Genomic DNA, 22664 nt, shown 5'->3' on the forward strand with positions numbered 1-22664 from the left:
CATCTATAGAAGTATGCAGGTTGCAAGTATGATAACTAGGATAAATTCCTCTAGGTCAAATAAAGAATTGTTACATTCCTCTAGTTCAAAATAGAAAGAAAATTAATATTTAGTAATAAATTTTAGGAATAGGACAACTTGCCCCTGAAGCCCAGGCTGAAATACGACCCCATTGTGGAGACCCACAAATACCTAAAGAACATGCTTCAGGCTTTGGGACACAATTTAAATGTTCTAAAGGATGTTTCTAAACCTCTGCAAAATTTTCAATTGCTTCATAGATGAAATATGTATAAAACTTATGAGACTCCAGAAATAAAGCCCTGAAGACCTAATTACAGGAAGCCTATTACTCTGCTTCACACAGCATCAGGAGGAGTCTTGTGCAATGTTATCAAAGTTTCCCCAGTTGAATTCTCTCTCTGTCTCTCTCTCTCTATCTCTGTCTATCTCTCCCCCGGCTCTCTCTTACACACATACTCATATTAAAACACAAATACACCTACACCATATTTGAAGTATAAATGGTTATTACAGTACACAATTTCTTTATACATTTTTTAGAAACTATAGATTTTATAGGCATTCACTTTATATATTTAGCTTATATAAATGCTGACTTTTTGAATAAACATATTATAAATTTCTAAAACTCAGACATCCTGTAAAAGAAAAATTTTTTTAAAGTAAAGAAAGAAAAAAAGGAAGGAAGAGAAAGTAAGGCAAGGGAAGAAAGTATATCCTTAGGCAATACACACACAGAGATGTAAAGAACAAAGATGAAAATAAATTGAGACTTCTTGTTCAAGATGGCAGAATAGAAGGACATGCACTTATCTCCTCCTGAGAGAACACCAACATTAAACTAGTTGTTCAACATCCATCAGAGGAGGACTCTGAAACCCATCAAAAATATACACCACATCCAAAGACAAGAAGAAGCTGCACAAAGACAAAGCTGCAGCGAGATGGTAGCAGCATGATAAAATCAAATCCCACACTGCCAGGTGGGTGACCCACAAACTGGAGAACAATAACATCCAATAAGTTCTCCCACTGTTGTGAAAGTTCTGAAACCCACGTCAGACTTCCCCTCCTGAGGATCCAACAAAGGGACTGGGAATGAGGTAGAAATTGCTAGGTAGTCAGGGTAGGACTCTGAGACCTCAGTCTTGTTTTCAATAAACATCTCGCCTCATTAAGCTAAAACTATACCTTTTGTCCTGAATTCCTAAAATGTGTCCTTTGTCTGGTAAATTATCATCACTCAGATCCAGGAAAGGTCAGTAATTAACATCTGTTCCATAAGCTTGAGGGAAAAACAACTGGTGATCCATTCATCTTTAGCCCTTACATTTGGTCTACTTTTAAATGGCCAGGGGGCACGATGGGGTGGCAACATAATCTAAGGATCAATATAAACCATTCAGTTCAGTTGCTCAGTAGTGACTCTTTGCCACATCATGGACTGCAGTATGCCAGGCTTCCCTGTCCATCACCAACTCCTAGAGCTTGCTCAAACTCCATTGAGTTGGTGATGCCATCCAACCATCTCATTCTCTGTCATCCCCTTCTCCTACTGCTTTCAATCTTTCCTAGCATCAGGGTATTTTCTAATGAGTCAGTTCTTCACATCAGGTGGCCAAAGTATTGGAGCTTCAGCTTCAGCATCCATCCTTCCAATGAATATTCAGGACTGATTTCCTTTAAGATAGATTGGTTTGATCTTCTTGCTATCCAAGGGCCATAAAGATGTTAAGTTAAAATGTGATCTTTAAACTGATTGGTTAGAAATGACATATTTTAAGGACAACAGCCAACCAAAAATGCACAGATCAGTGCCAGTAAGTCCTGTCTTTCTGGGGGACTCTTTATCCCCTCTCAGTGTTTATGCTGTCTATGCAAGGAGATCAAGCCACAGTCAATCCTAAAGCAAATCAGTCATGAATATTCATTGGAAGGACTGAGGCTGAAGCTGAAACTCCAACACTTTGACCACCTGATGTAAGAACTGATTCCTTGGAAAAAACCCTGATGCTGGGAAAGATTGAGGGCAGGAGGAGAAGGGGACGGCAGAGGATGAGATGGTTGGATGGCATCACTGACTCAAAGGACATGAGCTTGAACAAGCTCAAAAACTTGGTGATGGACAGGGAAGCCCAACATGCTGCATTCTATGGGGTTGCAAAGAGTTGGACATGACTGAGCAACTGAACTGAACTGACTGAGTGTCTGTGCTGAGAGCTTTGTACTTTTTTCTCTTTAAAATAAATCATATTCACTTGCATGCAACTGTGAGTGTTTGCACGTTCTGTTCCTGAAGTTCAGCTCCAGAAATAAGAACTCAGGTTCCCATCTCAGGAATCTCCAGGGAATCTGGCCTTGAAGTTGGCCTTAGGCCAAATAACTACCAGGGAGGGAATGCAATGCCACTCATCAGCAAATAATTGGATTAAAGTTTTATTGAGTAAGGCCCTGCTCATCAGGGCAAGACCCAGTTTTTCCCATTGCCAGTCCCTCCCATTAGGAAGCTTACACTTACCTAATGCTGCAACAAAAAATGATGACTTGGTGTGCTATTGAGGTATGCTGTTGCTGCTGCTGCTGCTGCTGCTGCTAAGTCGCTTCAGTCGTGTATGACTCTGTACGACACCATAGACAGCAGCCCACCAGGCTCCCCCATCCCTGGGATTCTCCAGGCAAGAACACTGGAGTGGGTTGCCATTTCCTTCTCCAATGCATGAAAGTGAAAAGTGAAAATGAAGTCGCTCAGTCCTGTCTGACTCTTCGTGACCCCATGGACTGCAGCCTACCAGGCTTCTCTGTCCATGGGATTTTCCAGGCAAGAATATTGGAGTAGGGTGCCATCGCCTTCTCCGCTCAAACTAACTGACCTGTAATCAAATATAATAATGTTAACTGTCTTTTATGGAGTGCCTATTAAATACCAAGAAACGTAAGTACTATATCATATACCAACACTACAAGGTAGATATAATACTCAATTGCAACTTAAATATCTTCCCCAAGATCACCAACCGACAAGTCAGGAAATTGGAATTCAGAGTATCCAATTCTAAAGCCATCTCTTTTTATAACTGCAAGGTAAGGTGTGTATCTTAAATCATCAGTGTAATTAGATTAGTAAGCACCATTATTGATAACTACTATGCATTCATAACTACATTAAATTCTTCATATGTATTGCCTCATTCATTCTCAGAACAATATTAGGTATTTTTTAAGTTCCTCATTTTACAGACACGGAAACCAAAGCTTAGAGAGTTTCAGTGACCTCACTGAGGTCATAGAGGTAGTGCTTGACAAAACTGGGCTAACTTCAGAAACTAATGTTCTCAACCATCTCACTCTTCTGCCTCCAAAATGACAGAAAACACTTTGTTCCTATAGAATTAGCAAAATCAACACCAGAAATATATTGTGGAGCTAAAGTCCTTTTGTATCACAGAGAATCTCACAATCATAAAATATTCTCTTTGGCAATGTATGTTTTAAATATTTTAACAAAACACACGGGGAATGGCTGAAGGAACAACAAAAGTGTAGCCTGGTACAAGAAAGAATCAGAAACAGCAATCTGGAAGTACCTGAAAAGCTGTCATGAAAAAACGAGCATATATACTTGTTGTTACACAAGGAAAAATGAGGGTTGCATATATGTAGAGTTAAATGTCAAGAGCTTTCTAATAAGAAGAATTCTCCCAAAATAACCTGAGCAGCCTCATACAGTGCTCTAACCATCACTGGGCTGGGAACAGAAGTAAAATGAACATCAACCCAACTTTAGAGAAAACAACATAGTTTTCATATGGATGAAACAAAACTAAATAAAACCATAGGTGAAATTTCATTCATATTTTTCAGGGATATAATGAAAATCTTAATGAAAATTTAAACTGCATGTCAAAAATAAGAAGGAAAACTACAAATTGGAAAGGTATTTACAGAGACAAATGTGTTAATTAAGAGTTCATACAATTTAAGAGGAAAACTATCAAAATACCAAGAGACAAGAATAATAAAAAGGTAAATATAAGTAATACATAAACATAGACGTAATATTCAATTTCATGAACAATCATAGGAATAAAAAGTAAAACAAAGTAATGGTTTATATAAATAGAAAAGAATAGATACCATTTCTGGTTCTAGAAAATATGCAAAGAATAGTCTGTGCAAATACTGCAGTAGCACAGTAAAATGTTAAGCTTGGAAAAATAATTTTGCAAACGTATCAAGAATTCTCTCAATTGATATCTTTCCATTCTATAATCACATCACTAGAGGTTAACCTTATGTTATTTTTAGTAGAAGGAAAGCAGATGACAAAGATATCAATGATCATTATATCAAAATCTCAAAATACTAAAATTAAAATATCCAACAGTATTAAAATTAAGGCTAGATTATTCTTCAAATATTAGAGAGAAAGGTTATAAAGACTGCAAAGTCACAGAAAATTATTGATTTAAAATGCAATATGCTAATGAAATTTTATCCATACTGGTATAAAGAAAAATTGTTTCTATGTAGTTTTGAGTTAACAAGGATATGGATGATAAAAATAATTTAAAGAAGTAGAATGACTTCCTCTTTTACTAGGATTTTATTAACATTGATCTAGCATTATCTGTGGAAGCAAAAGAAAAACTAATTCTTTGGGAAAGTTTAAGTGTTTTGAGAACTTTGCTGAAGTCATCAAATAGATGTGTTCAAAGAAAATTCCAAGAAATACATGGCTAGGGAAGGTTTTTGTTAAGTCAGGTTAATTGGGTTTTGGGAATGAACAGAAGTGGGGACTTCTCTAGAGAATTCTAAGTTTCTGACTCACAACCTTAAGGACTAAAGAAGTTTATAAAAATGAGCACTAAATTAGCTTCCAAAAGAACCTGAGTCTCTTGAGTAAGTGTCAACTTTAAGACAAATCATGTGAAGCTAGAGTTGCATCACATCTTTTTAACATGTTTCATTTCCTTCATGCCTCTTAAGAATATTCATGCACAGACAGATTGCCTAATCATGGCTGCTCTTTCTCCCATTTCTTTTTAGGAAGGAGCAACTGAAGTTTAGCATCTTCTGGCCTTATTAATAAAATGCAAATGAAATTCAAAAATGAGAATTCTTTCAGTTGATACAATGGAATGGTATGAATGACTAAAACCCAGTCAGAAGGTAAGATAAAGAGAGAAGTTTTATTTAAATTTTTCAAAAGAAAAACATCCCATCAATAAATATACAAATATTGAGCTGAGGTGACCATTGCTCAGAGGTTTTGAAAATATGTATATATTTATTTATGTGAAAGGAAAAAAATATAAAAACCCACCAGGCATCATCTCCAAGACTGGGATACAACTAAATTTTTTTATCTCAAATTTTTCCATGGGAGAGACTATGAGGAAAAGAAAGTAGTTTGCAATGCAAAAGAGCCTCATAAATAATAGACTTAGGCTTCCCTGATGGCTCAGGTGGTAAAGAATCTGCCTGCAATGCAGGAGACCCAGGTTCAATCCTTAGGTTGGGAAGATCTCTTAGAGAAGGAAATGGTCCCTGCAGTATTCTTGCTTGGAGAATCCCATGGACGGAGGAGCTTGATGGGCTACAGTTTGTGGGGCTGCAAAATCAAATAAGACTGAGCAACTAACACTTTTGCTTTCAGTGGCTATGCATTTGAGTATTGAGAAGTATTGAGTTCACTAAAATTTTAAGTAAAAAGTATCTGGAGAAAGAACGCTTCATGATTAATATATTATTCACACATAAACTATGTTCAATAAGAGCTTGAGGATACATGTAATTAAAGATGTTTGTAGTAAAAACAGGATTAGAAACCAAAAAAAAAAAAAAAGTAACAAATGGAAGAAATAATCATGAGGGTTAGTCTGATCCTCAGAAGGCCAAAGCAAATCAAACAAAAAAAAGTATTAAAAGTTTTTGAGTTTTCATTTATATAATTAATCAAATTCCACTACTGAGACCTTATTCTCTACGCTAAACCTGAGAGAAATTTTCAATATTTTTTCATATGAATTCATTATTAGAATAATGTCTTCATAAGTGGAAGATGATGAATGTCTTCAATGTTTTCAGAGGCAAATATACATTTTATGTGTATCTTTATCATATGGGTCCTTGAAAAATATTCAGTGCATCATTTTAAATTGTGCTTTTACTTAAAAATTCATACTTATGTAAGCATTTTCACAAAGCAATAAAAATAAGGGTTTGGAGACCATAAAGATACGGATTTAAAATTAATTAAAACTGCATTTTGATGTTGGGTTCCTGGTTCATTGTGTATGGAAAAAATTGCATAATTGGAACACTTTCTACCTTGAAAAATAGCACAAAAATAGTAGTCTGAAAATTTTTTTCATATAAAGTAAATTAAATACCTATTTAAAAAATAAAGATAAGGGTTCAAATAATAATTCTGCTATTTACCAACTATAGGACATTGAAATTGTACTTGAATTTTGAAATATCAAATTAATTTCTTCACTGTTAAAATATTGATAATAATTTTGAATTATTCTGAAAGATAAATGGTAAAAATTATTTGAAGTGCCAAATACAGACTAGGACCTCACATGTTGTCAATTACTCTTCTCTTTGTGAGCTAAAATAATACACCTTTCCATGTGGTATGTTAATTGAATATAAGTTTATAAAATCTACAGCATAAAAGTTGATAACTCTTATTTTTTTACAATATCAATTGTCTTAATTGATCTATTTAGAAGAACTGGAGAGGATAACAGAATTATATCCTCTAGTGAGAATTTAGAGTATAGATGGCATCTGCTTTTCAATGAAAAATCTTAGAACTTTAAATATTAGACCTTCAAGTAAGCAAGTCAATAAAAGTGAAAAAGAATTCTAGACAGTTAGGTATCTTTCTAGAAAATTAGAGAGCTTAACTTCTGTCTTGAATAAAAAAGTCACAGACTTTTCTTTAGGTCTGCTACAACAGTAAAAGAGTGCCTGAATGAAACCTCACAGCATGGAACCACAGAGTGATTAAAAGACCAGGAGTTGGTTGAGAAGGATTAGAGGACAGCCAGGATTTAGGTCAGTTCAAAGTCTCAACAAATAAGAATATCATAGTCTAGTGACAATCCTATTCTAGGGACCATGGATGGGAAATCTCTTTTGAGATCATATTAATATGACTAAGAACTCAAATTCTTTATCTTGGTTCACTCCAAAAATAATTAACACTGTTAACCTACAAGATTTAGAGAGTAGGGATCATAAATGCTCCAGGCCTACCAGAAATAGTAGCTTCCTATGGATAACTAGACAAGATGCACCAGTACACCTCAGTCTTAATGTTTAGTATCTAGACACATGAGACAACCACTGTAATGTTTAAATTGTTTTAGCATATTTTACTCTGAGTTAATCTTCCTAATATAATTTGACACCTACTTCAGTGTCTTTCTCTTTTTCATTATACTTTTCCTTTTGCATTTTTATTTTAGAATTTGGGTAATTCAGAAAAGTAGGAAAAAAGTATCTAAGATATCCATTAATGTTTTGATATTTCTTTTCAGTCTTTCAATTCTGTCTAGGTTATCTTGGTTTAGATTTTGATCTTTCAAATAATGTTATAATTGTTTTGTTATCACTTAGTCATTCTAAAATAATGTAAATGTAATTTTGGGGTTAGTGGAAATTTATCACAAATGTCATATTAAAAGGTGAATAATGACCCAATATAAGTGTACTATGATTATTTAACAATTCTCCTCGCATTAGACAAGAATGAAAAACTGTTTTAAAAGATCACTTCCAATATACAGATACCATGGAAAGTGATTGTATTATAAATTACCAAGAATCTTTTAAAATCTTCATTTCCTTGTTCCCAGATTCTATAAATTCATTTTAGAGAAGTAAAGTTAAATGGGGAAAGCATTTCAGGCACAATGCAATTCAATAGAGTGTTTGTTAACTGTTTCTTAAAAGGTACTCTAGCATTACAAGAGTAGAAAATCGTCTCCTCTATATTATCTGTTATCCTTCCTCTCCACCTCCATTTGAAAACCTTAAAGCAGATGGTGGTCTCTCTCTAAAAAATCTGCAAGTAAAATTTTTTTTTGCAGAAATTATCAAAGGGCTGTTAGGATACCTCATGTACACTACATTTATTTACTATAAGTAATTTCCAAATAGGAATCAGGTTTATAAGATGTTCCTAAAAAGAGAAGGTTTTTGACCTGATTCACATCTGTCCTCCCGAAACTGCAGTACATTCAGATCTCAGATGACTGAAGCTCTGCTATCAGAATTTTATTCTCAAACTCTTTTGGTATGTGTACCTACAGTCAATCAAGCTCCAATCTTAATACCAAGTAAAGGTATATACTGGCCTACCCAACACTTGCTACCCTTTTTGAAATGTATGCCTACAAAGTAGGGTGCAGCCTGAATTAAGAGAGTGTCCTCCTTTCTATGGACAGAGGAGCTGGCTGGGCCATAGTCTTTGAGGCCACAAAAGAGTCAGATAAGACTTGGAGACTAAACAAGAAAAATCTCCTTTCTATAATCAATAGATATATAAATATTCTATTATTGTGAATGCATTGTCTCACCATTGTGAAATAGAGTTTTCATAGAAAGCAGTGTAACTCATTGACAAATGACTATCACAGAAATAGCTAGTCCTATACTGGAAACATAACTACTTTTTGAAAACCCTAAGTAAAAACCCATCTATTCGATCAACTTTTTTTCTCTAGGAATATTTTTTAATCTAGGTAGAATATCTTGAGAATGAAGAAGTGTTTTCAGAATTATACTCAGTTCTACTTAGTTGTTATAGGGAAGAATATCATATACAAATATCTGCTCTTTAGATTTTTTCAAATTAAAGTCATTTTCTCTACATTCTATAGCACACAACTCTGATCTTGTTCAGTTCAGTCTCTCACTCATGTCCGACTCTTTGGAGCACCACGGACGGTAACATGCCAGGCTTCCCTGTCCTTCACCGTCTCCCAGAGCTTGCTCAAACTCATGCTTATTGAGTTCATGATGCCATCCAACTATCTCATCCCATTTGCTCCTGCCTTCAATCTTCCCCAGAATCAGGGTCTTTTCAGATGAGTCAGTTCTTTGCATCAGGTGGCCAAACTATTGGAGTTTCAGCTTCAGCATCAGTCCTTCCAATGAATATTCAGAACTGATTTCCTTTAGGATGGACTGGTTTGGTCTCCTTCCTGTCCAAGGACCTCTCAAGAATCTTTTCCAACACCACAGTTCAAAAGCATCAATTCTTCAGCACTCAGCTTTCTTTATAGTCCAACTCTCGTATCCATACATGACTTCTGGAAAAACCATAGCTTTGTCTAGACAGAACTTTGTTGGCAAAGTACTATCACTGATCTTTAATATGCTATCTAGGTTGGTAATAGCTTTTCTTCCAAGGAGCAAGCATCTTTTAATTTCATGGCTGCAGTCACCATGTGCAGTGACTTTAGAGATCAAGAAAATAAAGTCTGTCACTGTTGCCATTGTTTCCATTGTTTGCCATGAGGTGATGGGTTCGGATGCCATGAGCTTAGTTTTCTGAATGTTGAGCTTTAAGTCAACTTTTTCACTCTCCTCTTTCATTTTTATCAAGAGGCTCTTTAGTTCTTCTTTGCTTTCTGCCATAAGGGTGGTGTCATCTGCATATCTGAGGCTATTGATATTTCTCCTGGCAATCTTGATTCCAGCTTGTGCTTCATTCAGTCTGGCATTTTGCATCATGTACTCTGCATATAAGTTAAATAAGTAGGGTGACAATATACAGCCTTGACGTACTCCTTTCCCAATTTGAAACCAGTCTGTTGTTCCATGTCTGCTTCTAATTGTTGCTTCTTAACCTGCATACAGATTTCTCAGGAGGCAGGTAAGGTGGTCTGGTAGAATCTCAACTTCCTTTCTTGGAAAATATTGAGCTTAATTGCAAATTCAGCAAATGGAAAAGGAACGCCTTTCATATGGACAGAAATAAAGGGCAAACTCTTCTATGTGTGATTTTGTAGTTTGTATTTCTAAAAACTAAGGAATCCAAAACAAATTGCAATACACTTACACAGAAGTCTCACCAAAATGTTTAGTTTTGTATTGTCTGCTGTTCAATTTCAATCCTACATAGAACTGAAACCCCAATGGCAAGTTCCAAAGATATCAGGGAGAGATGATTTAAAAGGCCTTGCTACTCATGTGCTTATACACAGGCAACATCAACAACATCTGAAAGCATGTTAATGAATACAGATCTTAAAACCCACTTCAGATCCACTGATTGAGAGTCTTTTACAAAAATTTCCCATGTGATTCATCTGTATACTAAGATCTGGATGGGTGTTTTCTTCCTCAGCTGCACAATAGAATCATCTGGAGAGCGTTATTCTAAAAGATGCCTTAGACACTACCACTCAGACAACTTCTATAATTTTGAGAGCAATAACCAAGTAATTTAAAAAGGGGATATAAAGTCAGAAAATGTAGAACTGAATAGTAGTTTGTTTACCTACTGTGTTTAAAAATACTTCTTACCGTTATGAACTTTATCTCCCTCAGAGTATTATAGTGATGATAAAATAAGTATGATGAAAATTTTCATAAGTTGTAAAACCCTAAACCAATGTTATTGTTAATGACTGGCATGATATAAAATCATAAATTAATATTTTTAAGAAGTTAAGCATATTATTTCCAAAATGATGATATTCAAAGTAAGTCTGAATCAGGAATAACAAGTATTTATTAAATAATTCTTCCCTGACTCAGAATTTGTGCACATAAAGTCAGAAATGGAATATTAAACTACCAACATAATTATTGTCTTTCTTCTATTCCCTTACACATGAGCTAAAAGAAAAATTTGAAAATCTAAACTCACAACTGTAAACCCACCAGCTAATACTGACCTGTTGCCCTTCCTCCAATATTCTCTTACTTCTTATTATAATACTGTATAGAGTCCTTAAACCCGCATCTCTTCTGGATTACTCCAGGTATGAAAATGTGAAATGGAAAGGACCAATTGGACAGACATTGAGTTCATTCTACAGGGGCTTTCTGAGTATCCAAGAGCAGAAAAACTCCTTTTTGCGATGTGTTTGTTGATGTACCTGGTGATTCTCCTGGGGAACAGCACTTTGATCATCCTCACTCTCCTGGATTCCCACCTTCACACCCCTATGTACTTCTTCCTCTGTAATCTTTCCTTCCTTGATATTTGGTACACATCCTCCTTTATCCCCTCAATGCTGATACACTTTCTATCAGAGAAAAAAACTATCTCCTTCACTAGGTGTGTTGTTCAGATGTCTGTCTCTTACACTATGGGGTCGACAGAGTGTGTACTTCTAGCAGTGATGGCATATGACCGTTCCATAGCCATCTGCAACCCTCTGAGATACCCTATCATCATGAACAAGGCGCTTTGTATTCAGATGGCAGCTCTCTCCTGGGGACTGGGCTTTCTCAACTCATTGACAGAAACAATTCTTGCAGTACAGTTGCCCTTCTGTGGAAAAAATCTCATCAATCATTTTGTTTGTGAAATATTGGCTTTTGTCAAGCTAGCTTGCACAGATATATCCTTGAATGAGATTACTATCATGGTGGGCAATGTAATATTTTTATTTGTTCCATTACTGTTGATTTGTATCTCCTACATTTTCATCCTTTCCACTGTCCTAAGAATCAATTCAGCCGAAGGAAGAAAAAAGGCTTTTTCCACCTGTTCAGCCCACATAATGGTGGTGACTGTGTTTTATGGGACAATCCTCTTCATGTATATGAAGCCAAAGTCCAAAGACGCTACTTTTGATAAATTGATTGCCCTGTTCTATGGAGTCGTCACACCGTTGCTCAATCCTATCATCTATAGCCTGAGGAATACAGAAGTGCATGGCGCTATGAGAAAATTGACAGCTAGACTGGTTCTGGAGGAAAGAATGAGAAATTTGCATCTTTGAATTTATGCACAAAATAAGCTCATATATTGGATGCAAGGTTTTCAGTACAAGCAGAACAAAGGAAATAAAGGCTATACGTAAAATCACAGAATTTAAGAGTTGGGAAGAAATTTCAGGGTAATAATCTAAGTTCATTATTTATGAAAATAGCATAAAAATGTAGGGACATGTAGTCCATGAAGTGAGAACAAACTTTCAGAAACAAGAAAAAAATTGAAATTAAACTTTTCCAGAAATATCCAGGTTTAATTTTTCACAATTAAAAATATGTATTTTTCATTCCCCTTTTTGAGAGAACTACTTGAGTTCATGTTTTCTCTCTTTATTACTCATTATTGCTTTACTCAGGGACTTGATCGGCCCCAACCTCCTTTTTATAGTATATATATATATATATTCCTTCTTCTTTCCCTTGCTGTGTTTCTTCTACCCAGTCTGCTACACTATGCTGCATGCACTATGTAGTTAACCAAATATATCCTGTTCTTTCACACTTAAGGACAATAGTATACATCACTTCATCCCCATTATCATATTTCTCCTATGGTGACAACTCAGGCATCTAATTAAAGAAAATTCAAATGTTTTATCTTCTGAAAAATCCTTCCAAATTTACCCACAGTGATAGCACTGTTTACAATTGCCAAGATATGGAAGCAACCTAAGTGTCCATCAGCTGATGAATGGATAAAGAAGATATAATGTGTGTGTGTATATATATGTGTGTGAATATCGTTGTTGCTTACTTGCTGTGTCCAAAACTTTTGGGAACCCATAGACTGTCCCCTGCTGTCTTCTAAGATCTGTCTAAGAGATTTCTCAGGCAAGAATACTGGAGTGGGTTGCCATTTCCTTCTCCTGGGGATCTTCTTGACCCAGAGATCGAATCTGTATGTCCTGAATTGGCAGAGGGATCTTTACCATTGAACCATCAGAAAAGCCCCAATAGAATATTACTCAGCCACAAAGGAAGAATGAAATTCTGCCACCTAAAGCAACATAGATATACCTAGAATATATTACACTTAGTGAAATGAGTCAGAGAATGACAAATACTCTATGTTATTACTTTTACATGAAATCTAAAAAACAGAACTAGTGAATTTATGTTAACAAACAGTAACAGAGTCACAGATATAGAGAACAAGCTAGTAGTCATCAGTGAGGAGAGGGAAATGGGGAGGATGAGCCCAGGTATGGAATCAAGAGACACAAACTATTATGTATAAATAAGCAACAAGATTTCCTTTCCAGAAGAGGAAATATATCCATTATTGTCTATTAATACTTTAAATGGAGTACAATCCATAAAAGTAGTAAATCACCATGCTGTATAACTGAAACAAATACAATATTGTAAATCAACTCTGTTTCAATAGAAAAGAAGTAAAAATTAAAAATAAGGAAATAAGGATGCATCCTTCATCCATGTAACATAAGAATTTTCAGGTGCATGTATTCTGAAAGGTGGGAGTAATTAAGGACAATGTTTCTACCATTAATCTCTTTTTTATAACCTATAACTTTTTTAAAAAATGTATTTTCAGAAAACTTACCACATACATTTGTTTGTAGTTCTGTATATTAAAATTAATCAGCTGTGAGGACAAGTATTAAAATTAAAATTCCACTTGTGATCATTATCATATTATAAGAAGAAAAGGATGTAAGTGTGGGAACTGTGGAGAGATAGAGGTAAAGTGAATCAAAAGAAATGGGAGCTCAATTATATACAGGACATGACACAAGAGATAAGTAAACATATGAGGTATAGTGAGAGCCTGCTTACCACTGACAGAAGAGTTATACACACAGAAAGAGAAAAACTAGAATAAACCACGAGATACTGGGTAAGAAGATAGTGTGAACTCACTGCTTTCAGTATATACATAGAGCAATATGCATACAGAAAAATAGAGATATAGATATGGGAACAGTGTCAGACTTTATTTTTCTGGGCTCCAAAATCACTGCAGATGGTGATTGCAGCCATGAAATTAAAAGACGCTTACTCCTTGGAAGGAAAGTTATGACCAACCTAGATAGCATATTCAAACGCAGAGACATTACTTTGCCAACAAAGGACCATCTAGTCAAGGCTATGGTTTTTCCTGTGGTCATGTATGGATGTAAGAGTTGGACTGTGAAGAAAGCTGAGCACCGAAGAATTGATGCTTTTGAACTGTGGTGTTGGAGAAGACTCTTGAGGGTCCCTTGGACTGCAAGGAGATCCAAGCAGTCCATTCTGAAGGAGATCAGCCCTGGAATTTCTTTGGAGGGAATGATGCTGACGCTGAAACTCCAGTACTTTGGCCACCTCATGCGAAGAGTTGACTCATTGGAAAAGACTCTGATGCTGGGAGGGATTGGGGGCAGGAGGAGAAGGGGACAACAGAGGATGAGATGGCTGGATGGCATCACTGACTCGATGGATGTGAGTCTGAGAGAACTCCGGGAGTTGGTCATGGACAGGGAGGCCTGGTGTGCTGAAATTCATGGGGTCGCAAAGAGCCAGACAAGACCAAGCAACTGAACTGAACTGAACTGATACATATATATAGAAATTAATATGGATTATACAAATGTTCAAACTACCACAAAATATTCAAACTACCACACAATTGCACTCATTTCACATGTTAACAAGATAATATCAAATAGCAAGAAAATGCTCAAAATTCTTCAAGCTAGGCTTCAACAGTACATGAACCAAGATGTTCTAGATGTAAAAGCTTGATTTAGAAACATCAGAGGAACCAGAGAGCAATTTGCCAACATCTATTGGATCATAGAAAAAGCAAGGGAATTCCAGAAAAACATCTACTTCTGCTTTATTGACTATGCTAAAGTCTTTGACCTTGTGGATAACACCAAATTGTAGAAAATTCTTAAAAGAGGTGGGAATACCAGATTGCCTCACCTGCCTCTTGAGAACTTGTATGCAGGTCAAGAAGGAACAGTTAGAACTGGACATGGAACAACGAACTGGTTCCAAATTGGGAAAGATGTACATCAGGTTGGACACTTTCACCTTGCTTATTGAATTACTATGCAGAGTACATCATGAGAAATGCTGAGCTGGATGAAGCACAGGCTGGAATCCAGATTGCTGGGAAAGATATCAATAACCTCAGATAAGCAAATGGCACCAGCCTAATGACAGAAAGCAAAGAGGAACTAGAGATCCTCTTGATGAGGATTAACAGGAGAGTGCAAAAGCTAGCTTAAAACACAACATTCAAAAAACTAAGATCATGGCATTCAGCCCCATCACTTCATGGCAAATAGACAGGGGGAAAAATGGAAACAATGAGACACTTTATTTTCTTGGGCTCCAAAATCACTGTCGATGATGACTGGAGCCATGAAATTGAATGACAATTGTTCCTTGGAAGAAAAGCTATGACAAACGTACTTTAGTTCAGTTCAGTTCAGTTGCTCAGTCATCCGACTCTTTGCAACCCCATGAATCACAGCACATCGGGCCTCCCTGTTCATCAGCAACTCCCGGAGTCCACCAAAACCCACGTCCATCCAGTCAGTGATGCCATCCAGCCATCATCCTCTGTCGTCCCCTTCTCCTCTTGCCCCCAATCCCTCCCAGCATTAGGCTCTTTTCAAATGAGTCAGCCCTTTGCATCAGGTGGCCAAAGTACTGGAGTTTCAGCTTCAACATCAGTCCTTCCAATGAACACCCAGGACTGATCTCATTTAGGATGGACTGGTTGGATCTCCTTACAGTCCAAGGGACTCTCAAGAGTCTTCTCGAACACCACAGTGCAAAAGCATCAATTCTTTTGTGCTCCACTTTCTTTATAGTCCAACCCCCTCATCCATATATGACCCCTGGAAAAAGCATAGCCTTGACTAGACAGACATTTGTTGGCAAAGTAATGTCTCTGATTTTTAATATGCTGTCTAGGTTGGTCATAACTTTCCTTCCAAGGAGTAAGCGTCTTTTAATTTCATGGCTGCAATCACCATCTGCAGTGACTTTGGAGCCCAGAAAAATAAAGTCAGCCAATGTTTCCCCATCTGTCTGCATGAAGTGATGGGACTGGATGCCATGATCTTAGTTTTCTGAATGCTGAGCTTTAAGCCAACATTTTCACTCTCCTTTTTCACTTTCATCAAGAGGCTCTTTAGTTCTTCACTTTCTGACATAAGGGTTGTGTCATCTGCATATCTGAGGTTATTGATATTTCTCCCGGCAATCTTGATTCTAGCTTGTGCTTCCTCCAGCCCAGCGTTTCTCATGATGTAATCTGCATATAAGCTAAATAAGCAGGGTGACAATATACAGCCTTGACATACTCCTTTTCCTATTTGGAACCAGTCTGTTGTTCCATGTCCAGTTCTAACTGTTGCTTCCTGACCTGCATATAAGATTCTCAAGAGGCAGGTCAGGTGGTCTGGTATTCCCATCTCTTTCAGAATTTTCCACAGTTTATTGTGATCCACACAGTCAAATGCTTTGGCATATTCAATAAAGCAGAAATAGATGTTTTTCTGGAACTCTCTTGCTTTTTCCATGATCCAACATATGTTGGCAATTTGATCTCTGGTTCCTCTGCCTTTTCTAAAACCAGTTTGAACATCTAAAAGTTAACAGTTCATGTATTGCTGAAGCCTGGCTTGGAGAATTTTAAGCATTACTTCACTATCATGTGAGATGAGTGCAATTGTGCAGTAGTTTAAGCATTCTTTGGCATTGCCTTTCTTTGGGATTAGAATGAAAACCGACCTTTTCCAGTCCTGTGGCCACTGCTGAGTTTTCCAAATTTGCTGGCATATTGAGTGCAGCACTTTCACAACATCATCTTTCAGGATTTGAAATAGTTCAACCTGAATTCCATCACCTCCACTAGCTTTGTTTGTAGTGATGCTTCCGAAGGCCTACTTCACTTCACATTCCAAGATGTCTGGCTCTAGGTGAGTGATCTTACCATTGTGATTATCTTTGTCATGAAGATTTTTTTTTGTACAGTTCTTCTGTGTATTCTTGCCACTTCTTCTTAATATCTTCTGCTCTCTTAAGTCCCTACCATTTCTGTCCTTTATGGAGCCCATCTTTGCATGAAATGTTCCCTTGGTATCTCTAATTTTCTTGAAGTGATCTCTAGTCTTTCCCATTCTGTTGTTTTCCTCTATTTCTTTGCATTGATCACTGGGGAAGGCTTTCTTATCTCTCCTTGCTAGTCTTTGGAACTCTGCATTCAAATGGGTATATCTTTCCCTTTCTCCCTTGCTTTTTCTGTCCCTTCTTTCACAGCTATTTGTAAAGCCCCCTCAGACAGCCATTTTGCTTTTTTGCATTTCTTTTTCTTGGGGATGGTCTTGATTCCTGTCTCCTGTACAATGTCACAAACCTCCATCCATAGTTCATCAGGTACTCTGTCTATCAGATCTTGTCCCTTAAATTTATTTCTCACTTCCACTGTATAGTCATAAGGGATTTGATTTAGGTCATACCTGAATGGTCTAGTGGCTTTCTCCATTTTCTTCAATTTCAGTCTGAATTTGGCAATAAGGAGTTCATGACCCAAGCCACAGTCAGCTCCTAGACAGCATATTAAAAAGCAGAGACATCACTTTGCCAAGAAAGGCCAGATAGTCAAAGGTTTGGTTTTTCCAGTAGTCACATACAGATGTTAAAGTTGGACCATAAAAAATGCTGAGCACCAAAGAACTGATGCTTTCAAATTGTGGTGCTGAAGAAGACTCTTAAGAGTTCCTTGACAGCAAGGAGATCAAATAAGTCAATCCTAAAGGAAACCAACCCTGCCTATTCATTGGAAGGACTGATGCTGAAGCTGAAGCTCCAATACTATGGTCACCTGATGCAAAGAACCGACTCACTGGAAAAGACCCTGATGCTGGGAAATATTCAGAGCAGGAAGAGAAGAGGGTGGCAGAGGATGAGATGATTGGATGGCATCCTCAACTCAATGGACATGAGTTTGAGCAAACTCCGGGAGTTAGTGAAACACAGGAAATCCTGGTGGGCCACAGTCCATTGGGTTGCAAAGAGTCAGACGTGACTGAGCGACTGAACAACAGCAAAATATGGATGCAAATATTTGTAAAAGTGTGTATATTTACATGTACATAGGTGCATATAAAAGCACATTTATTCCCCACTTGTGACCACTGAGAACACCTGGGAGCAGTGATATGTTAATAGTAACTGTATACCTATTGCCAGACCTTGATTACTAAATTCAATTTTCCACTAAAATGGAACCAGTGCTGATTCTAAGAATGATAAATGAAAAAATGTTAACTTTGAAATATATGTACATTGGGTATAGAATACTATCAGTTCAGTTCAGTCAGTGCATGTCCAATCTGTGCAAGCCTTGGACGGCAGCACACCAGGTTTCCCTGTCCATTACCAACTCCTGGAGTCCACCCAAACCCATGTCCATTGAGTCGGTGATGCCATCTAATTGCTCCTTCTTGAACATCTAATTGTTCTTCTTGACCTGCATACAGATTTCTCAGGAGGCAGGTAAGGTGGTCTGGTATTCCCAACTTGTTAAGAATTTTCCATAGTTTGTTGTGATCCACACAGTCAAAGGCTTTGGCATAGTCAATAAAGCAGAAGTAGATGGTTTTTTTTTTTTTTTTTTTCTTGAATTCTCTTGCTCTTTCTGTGATCCAACGGATTGTTGGCAATTTGATCTCTGGTTCCTCTACCTTTTCTAAATCCAACTTGATCATCTGGAAGTTCTCAGTTCATGGACTGTTGAAGCCTAGCTTGGTGAATTTTGAGTATTACTTTGCTAGCTTGTGAAATGAGTGCAATTCTGTTGTATTTGAACATTCTTTGGCATTGCTTCTCTTTCTACGGGATTACAGAATATTATAGAGACTCTTTCTTTCAGTATTTCAATGTTGTGGTTTCTTCATTATCTCAGGCTTGCAGTGAGAACAAACCTCTCTCTTATGAACATAAGGAACCTCTTTTCTGATTTTTAAGCAGTTTGTTGCTGAATCTTGGTGTGGTTTTCTTTCTGTTTCTCATTATTTTGGCTACTGAGATTCTTTTGTCTGTGTATTTATTGTTTTCATCAAGTTTAGAAAATTTCTATCCATTATTTAAATATTATTTTTGTTTTGCATTTTGTGTTTTCTTAAAATACATTTTATTTCAATGCATTTTCTATTTACTACTGCTTTTTATTTTTTGGACTACAGTTATATGTATACCATATCACTTAAAGCTGTCTCACACAGTTAGTGGTCTGTTCACTTTTTTTCATTGTCTTTTCTCTTTGTTTTATTTTAAAAAGTGTTACTATTTCTCTGATTTCTTGTTCACTAATCTTTCCTTCTGCAGGGTCCAATTACTTTAATTCCATCCAAAGTATACTGGATAGATTCATATTAGATACACTTCATTACTAGGTCTTAGAATTTGTATTTTTAGAATATCTCTAAATATAATTTTATATTTATAAATATAAATAAATACATTTATTTATAAATATATATCTCTAAATATAATTTTATGTATCTCAAATGACATGATTTTTTCTCTACCTTCTTGACTATATTAAATACAGTCAGAATAACTTCTTAATGTCATGTCTAGTAATTCTATCAGTGTCCTGTTTGCCACTTTAAAAATCTACTTTCTTTCTTTTATGTTGTTTTATTAAAATATTATTAACAACTAAAAGGTGTGTCCATTTAGGTTATACAAGGTGAATTTTATAGGTGTGCAATGTGTTGATTTTATTCTCAGCCTTGTGTGAGCTCTGAAAATCATTCCCTCCAGTTCTCCTGGATGATCCTTTCCCAGGTCCTGCTTAGTTTCTTCATACACCTTCACTGATCAGTACTCAGCTGAAAGCAGAGCGGTGTCCCTTTAGAGCTCTAGCTCTTTTTTCTGTAGCTTCCTCCTCTCTGGATTTGGACTTGAAAACTAGCTGCCTTGTTCTCCCTGGCCTCTCAATTCCATCCTTAAATCCTTTCCCAATGGGTTCCCTCTCCTTATCTTATTACCTGGAAATTCATCATTCAGGAAAGTAAGTCGGGAAAATTAAAGGCTTCACTTCATTTGTTCCTCATCTCTCAGGGATCACTGTCCTATGTTGTTTGATGTTCAATATCTTAAAATTGATTTTTCACACTTATTTCTGTTTTATTTTTATCGTTTCAGGTAGAAGGGCAAAACACAGTCTCTGTTTCTTCTTGGTCAGAAGCAGAAATCTAATCCTCCTCACCTTTCTGTTTTCCCCATCAGAAAACAAATCTGTTCAGTTCAGTCACTCAGTCGTGTCAGACTCTGCAACCCCATGGACTGCAGCACACCAGGCTTCCCTGTCCAGTACCAACTCCCAGAGCTTGCTCAAACTCATGTCCATCAAGTTGGTGATGCTGACTTAGTTAATGAAATATTAAACAAATATTTCAGTATATTCTAGAATGGGTGGCAATGGAGTAAAGCTGAGAAAGAAAGGTAAATAGAGAGAGACAAAGAGGACAGAGATAGAGTGGAGAGAGACAGACAGCAATGAGAGGAGGAAAGATTTGGGGGTATTTTATGCTAATATTCCTAAGAGCTGCCAGAGTGAAAGGACTAGACATGAAATAAAGTAACAGGTGCTGCTCAATCTAATTGAAATCACAAGTAAATTCAAATGAGCTGAATTTAGAATCTAGCCAGAATAGAGATCAAAAACTGACTATGTAGCCAAGACATGGAAGCAACCTAAGTGTTCATTGACAGGTGAGTAGATAAAGAGGTGATATACATACAGAAAGGAATATTACTCAGCTATTAAAAAGAATGGAATAATGACATGTGCAGCAACATGGATGACATATAGATTGTCATACAGAGTAAAGTAAGTCAGAGAAGGACAAATACTGTATGATATCACTTTTATTCAGAATCTAGAAGAATTGATGCTTTTGAACTGTGGTGTTGGAGAAGACTCTTGAGAGTCCCTTGGACTGCAAGGAGATCCAACCAGTCCATCCTAAAGGATATCAGTCCTGGGTAATCATTGGAGGGACTGATGTTGAAGCTGAAACTCCAGTACCTTGGCCACCTGATGCAGAGAGTTGACTCATTTGAGAAGACTCTCATGCTGGGAAAGATTGAAGGTGGGGGAAGAAGGGTACGATGGAGGATGAAATGGTTGGATGGCATCACAGACACAATGGACGTGGGTTTGGGTGGACTCTGGGAGTTGGTGATGGATAGGAAGGCCTGGCGTGCTGCGGTTCATGGGGTTGCAAAGAGTCGGACACGACTGAGCGACTGAACTGAACTGAAAAGTAGACATGAACTTATAAAACAGAAACAGACTTACCGGCTTAGAGAATGAACTTACTATTACCAAGGGAGAAGGAGGGAGGGGAGGAATAGATAGGGGGTTTGTGATGGACATGTACACACTGCTGTATATGAAATGAATAACTAGCAAAGATTTACTGTATAGCAAGGGAACTCTGCTCAGTGTTACTAACAACTTATATGGGAGAAGAATTTGAAGATTAATAGATACATAAACATATTACTGAATCACTTTGCTGTAAACTTAAAACTAACACAACATTTTTTATCAAGTACACTCTAAAATAAAATAAGTTGACTGACAGGTGGTCTTTCAGAAGTAGCAAGAAAGAATTTTATAAGTATAGTAAATAAGTTATCTGTATTTCATAGAAGAGAAAATCAAACTAGCATGTTTAAAAAATAGCCTAAGTTCACTCGGCTTGTGCAGACAAAAATCAAATTGGAATTCTATACTCCCAATCACAAGTGTTCTGTTCTTTTCCCTTTACTTCAACTCTGACCAGTTGTAGAAAAATGAAGCCAATCATTTTATAGATATCTGTCCCAAACTTCTGCATAGACCATATCATCCACACCTAGGGCTCAATTGCCATCTCTGAGCAAAGGACTTTTTCATATACAGCTTGACTCCTGATTTCTCTCCTGGACTTCACTAATCTGTCTTCCCCTGGAAGTCTAATCATCAACACAGTCAGCCAGTCATCCAACTTACATCATTACCTTTATGAAGTCATCATCCTTAAGCTTCTCCTCTTATTCAATCAATGGTTGCATCAGAGTTCTTTACTTATACTACTAGAATCATTGTTGTTGACTATCCATACATGAAAGATCCTCAAATCCAGTACTTAACCATGAAATTCCCATATTCATCCTATCTTTTCACTGCCTCTATGTACACTGTCTCCATGGTCCTCTAACTCATTTGTCCTATTCTCAGTTGATCCTCTATACTGTCAAAAGACCAGTCTTTCTAAACCTAATATCTTAGCCTGATCACATCACAAAAGTATGAGAAAACATTCACTGACCTGCTTTTTTTACAGAAAAAAAGCCCAGTATGATAAGATTTTTGACAAACAAGCTTCATCAAACCATTTTACCTTCATCTCTTAAACAAATGCTCATTAAAGTCCTGAGAGGATCTCTTTCTTCCCTTGCCTTTGATAACAAAAATTGCTAGCAATTGGTTGCTTGTTTTTATTTTCTCATTTGATTGTCACAGGTTCATAATGTAGACATTGCAGTGTCCATCTTCCAAAGCACAGAGAGGTCACGTTCTTATATGGAAGAAACCATTAGCCTTGACTTCCAATTTCCTCTTTTTATTGTATTTAAAAAGAAATAAA

At 36.7% G+C, this 22664-nt stretch overlaps 1 protein-coding gene across 2 annotated transcripts in view; it reads left to right on the forward strand.

The window, feature by feature from the left end:
• The first annotated feature begins 11048 nt into the window (after positions 1-11048).
• LOC147367703 (olfactory receptor 13D1-like) overlaps positions 11049-22664 on the forward strand; it is an 83327-nt gene continuing 71711 nt past the window's right edge. Inside the window, exon 1 of one of the 2 annotated variants that reach the window (XM_086414520.1) lies at positions 11049-11753. In XM_086414520.1, coding sequence (XP_086270646.1) covers positions 11049-11753 — 705 coding nt within the window. Of the gene's footprint in view, positions 12003-22664 lie in introns of those variants that run through there. The other variant, XM_086414519.1, reaches the window with a different exon arrangement.

Source organism: Bos grunniens, chromosome 8, assembly GCF_055505025.1.
Source record: "Bos grunniens cultivar Pamir isolate PY7600 chromosome 8, Bosgru_T2T1.0, whole genome shotgun sequence".
In the NCBI taxonomy this organism is placed as follows: Eukaryota; Metazoa; Chordata; class Mammalia; order Artiodactyla; family Bovidae; genus Bos; species Bos grunniens.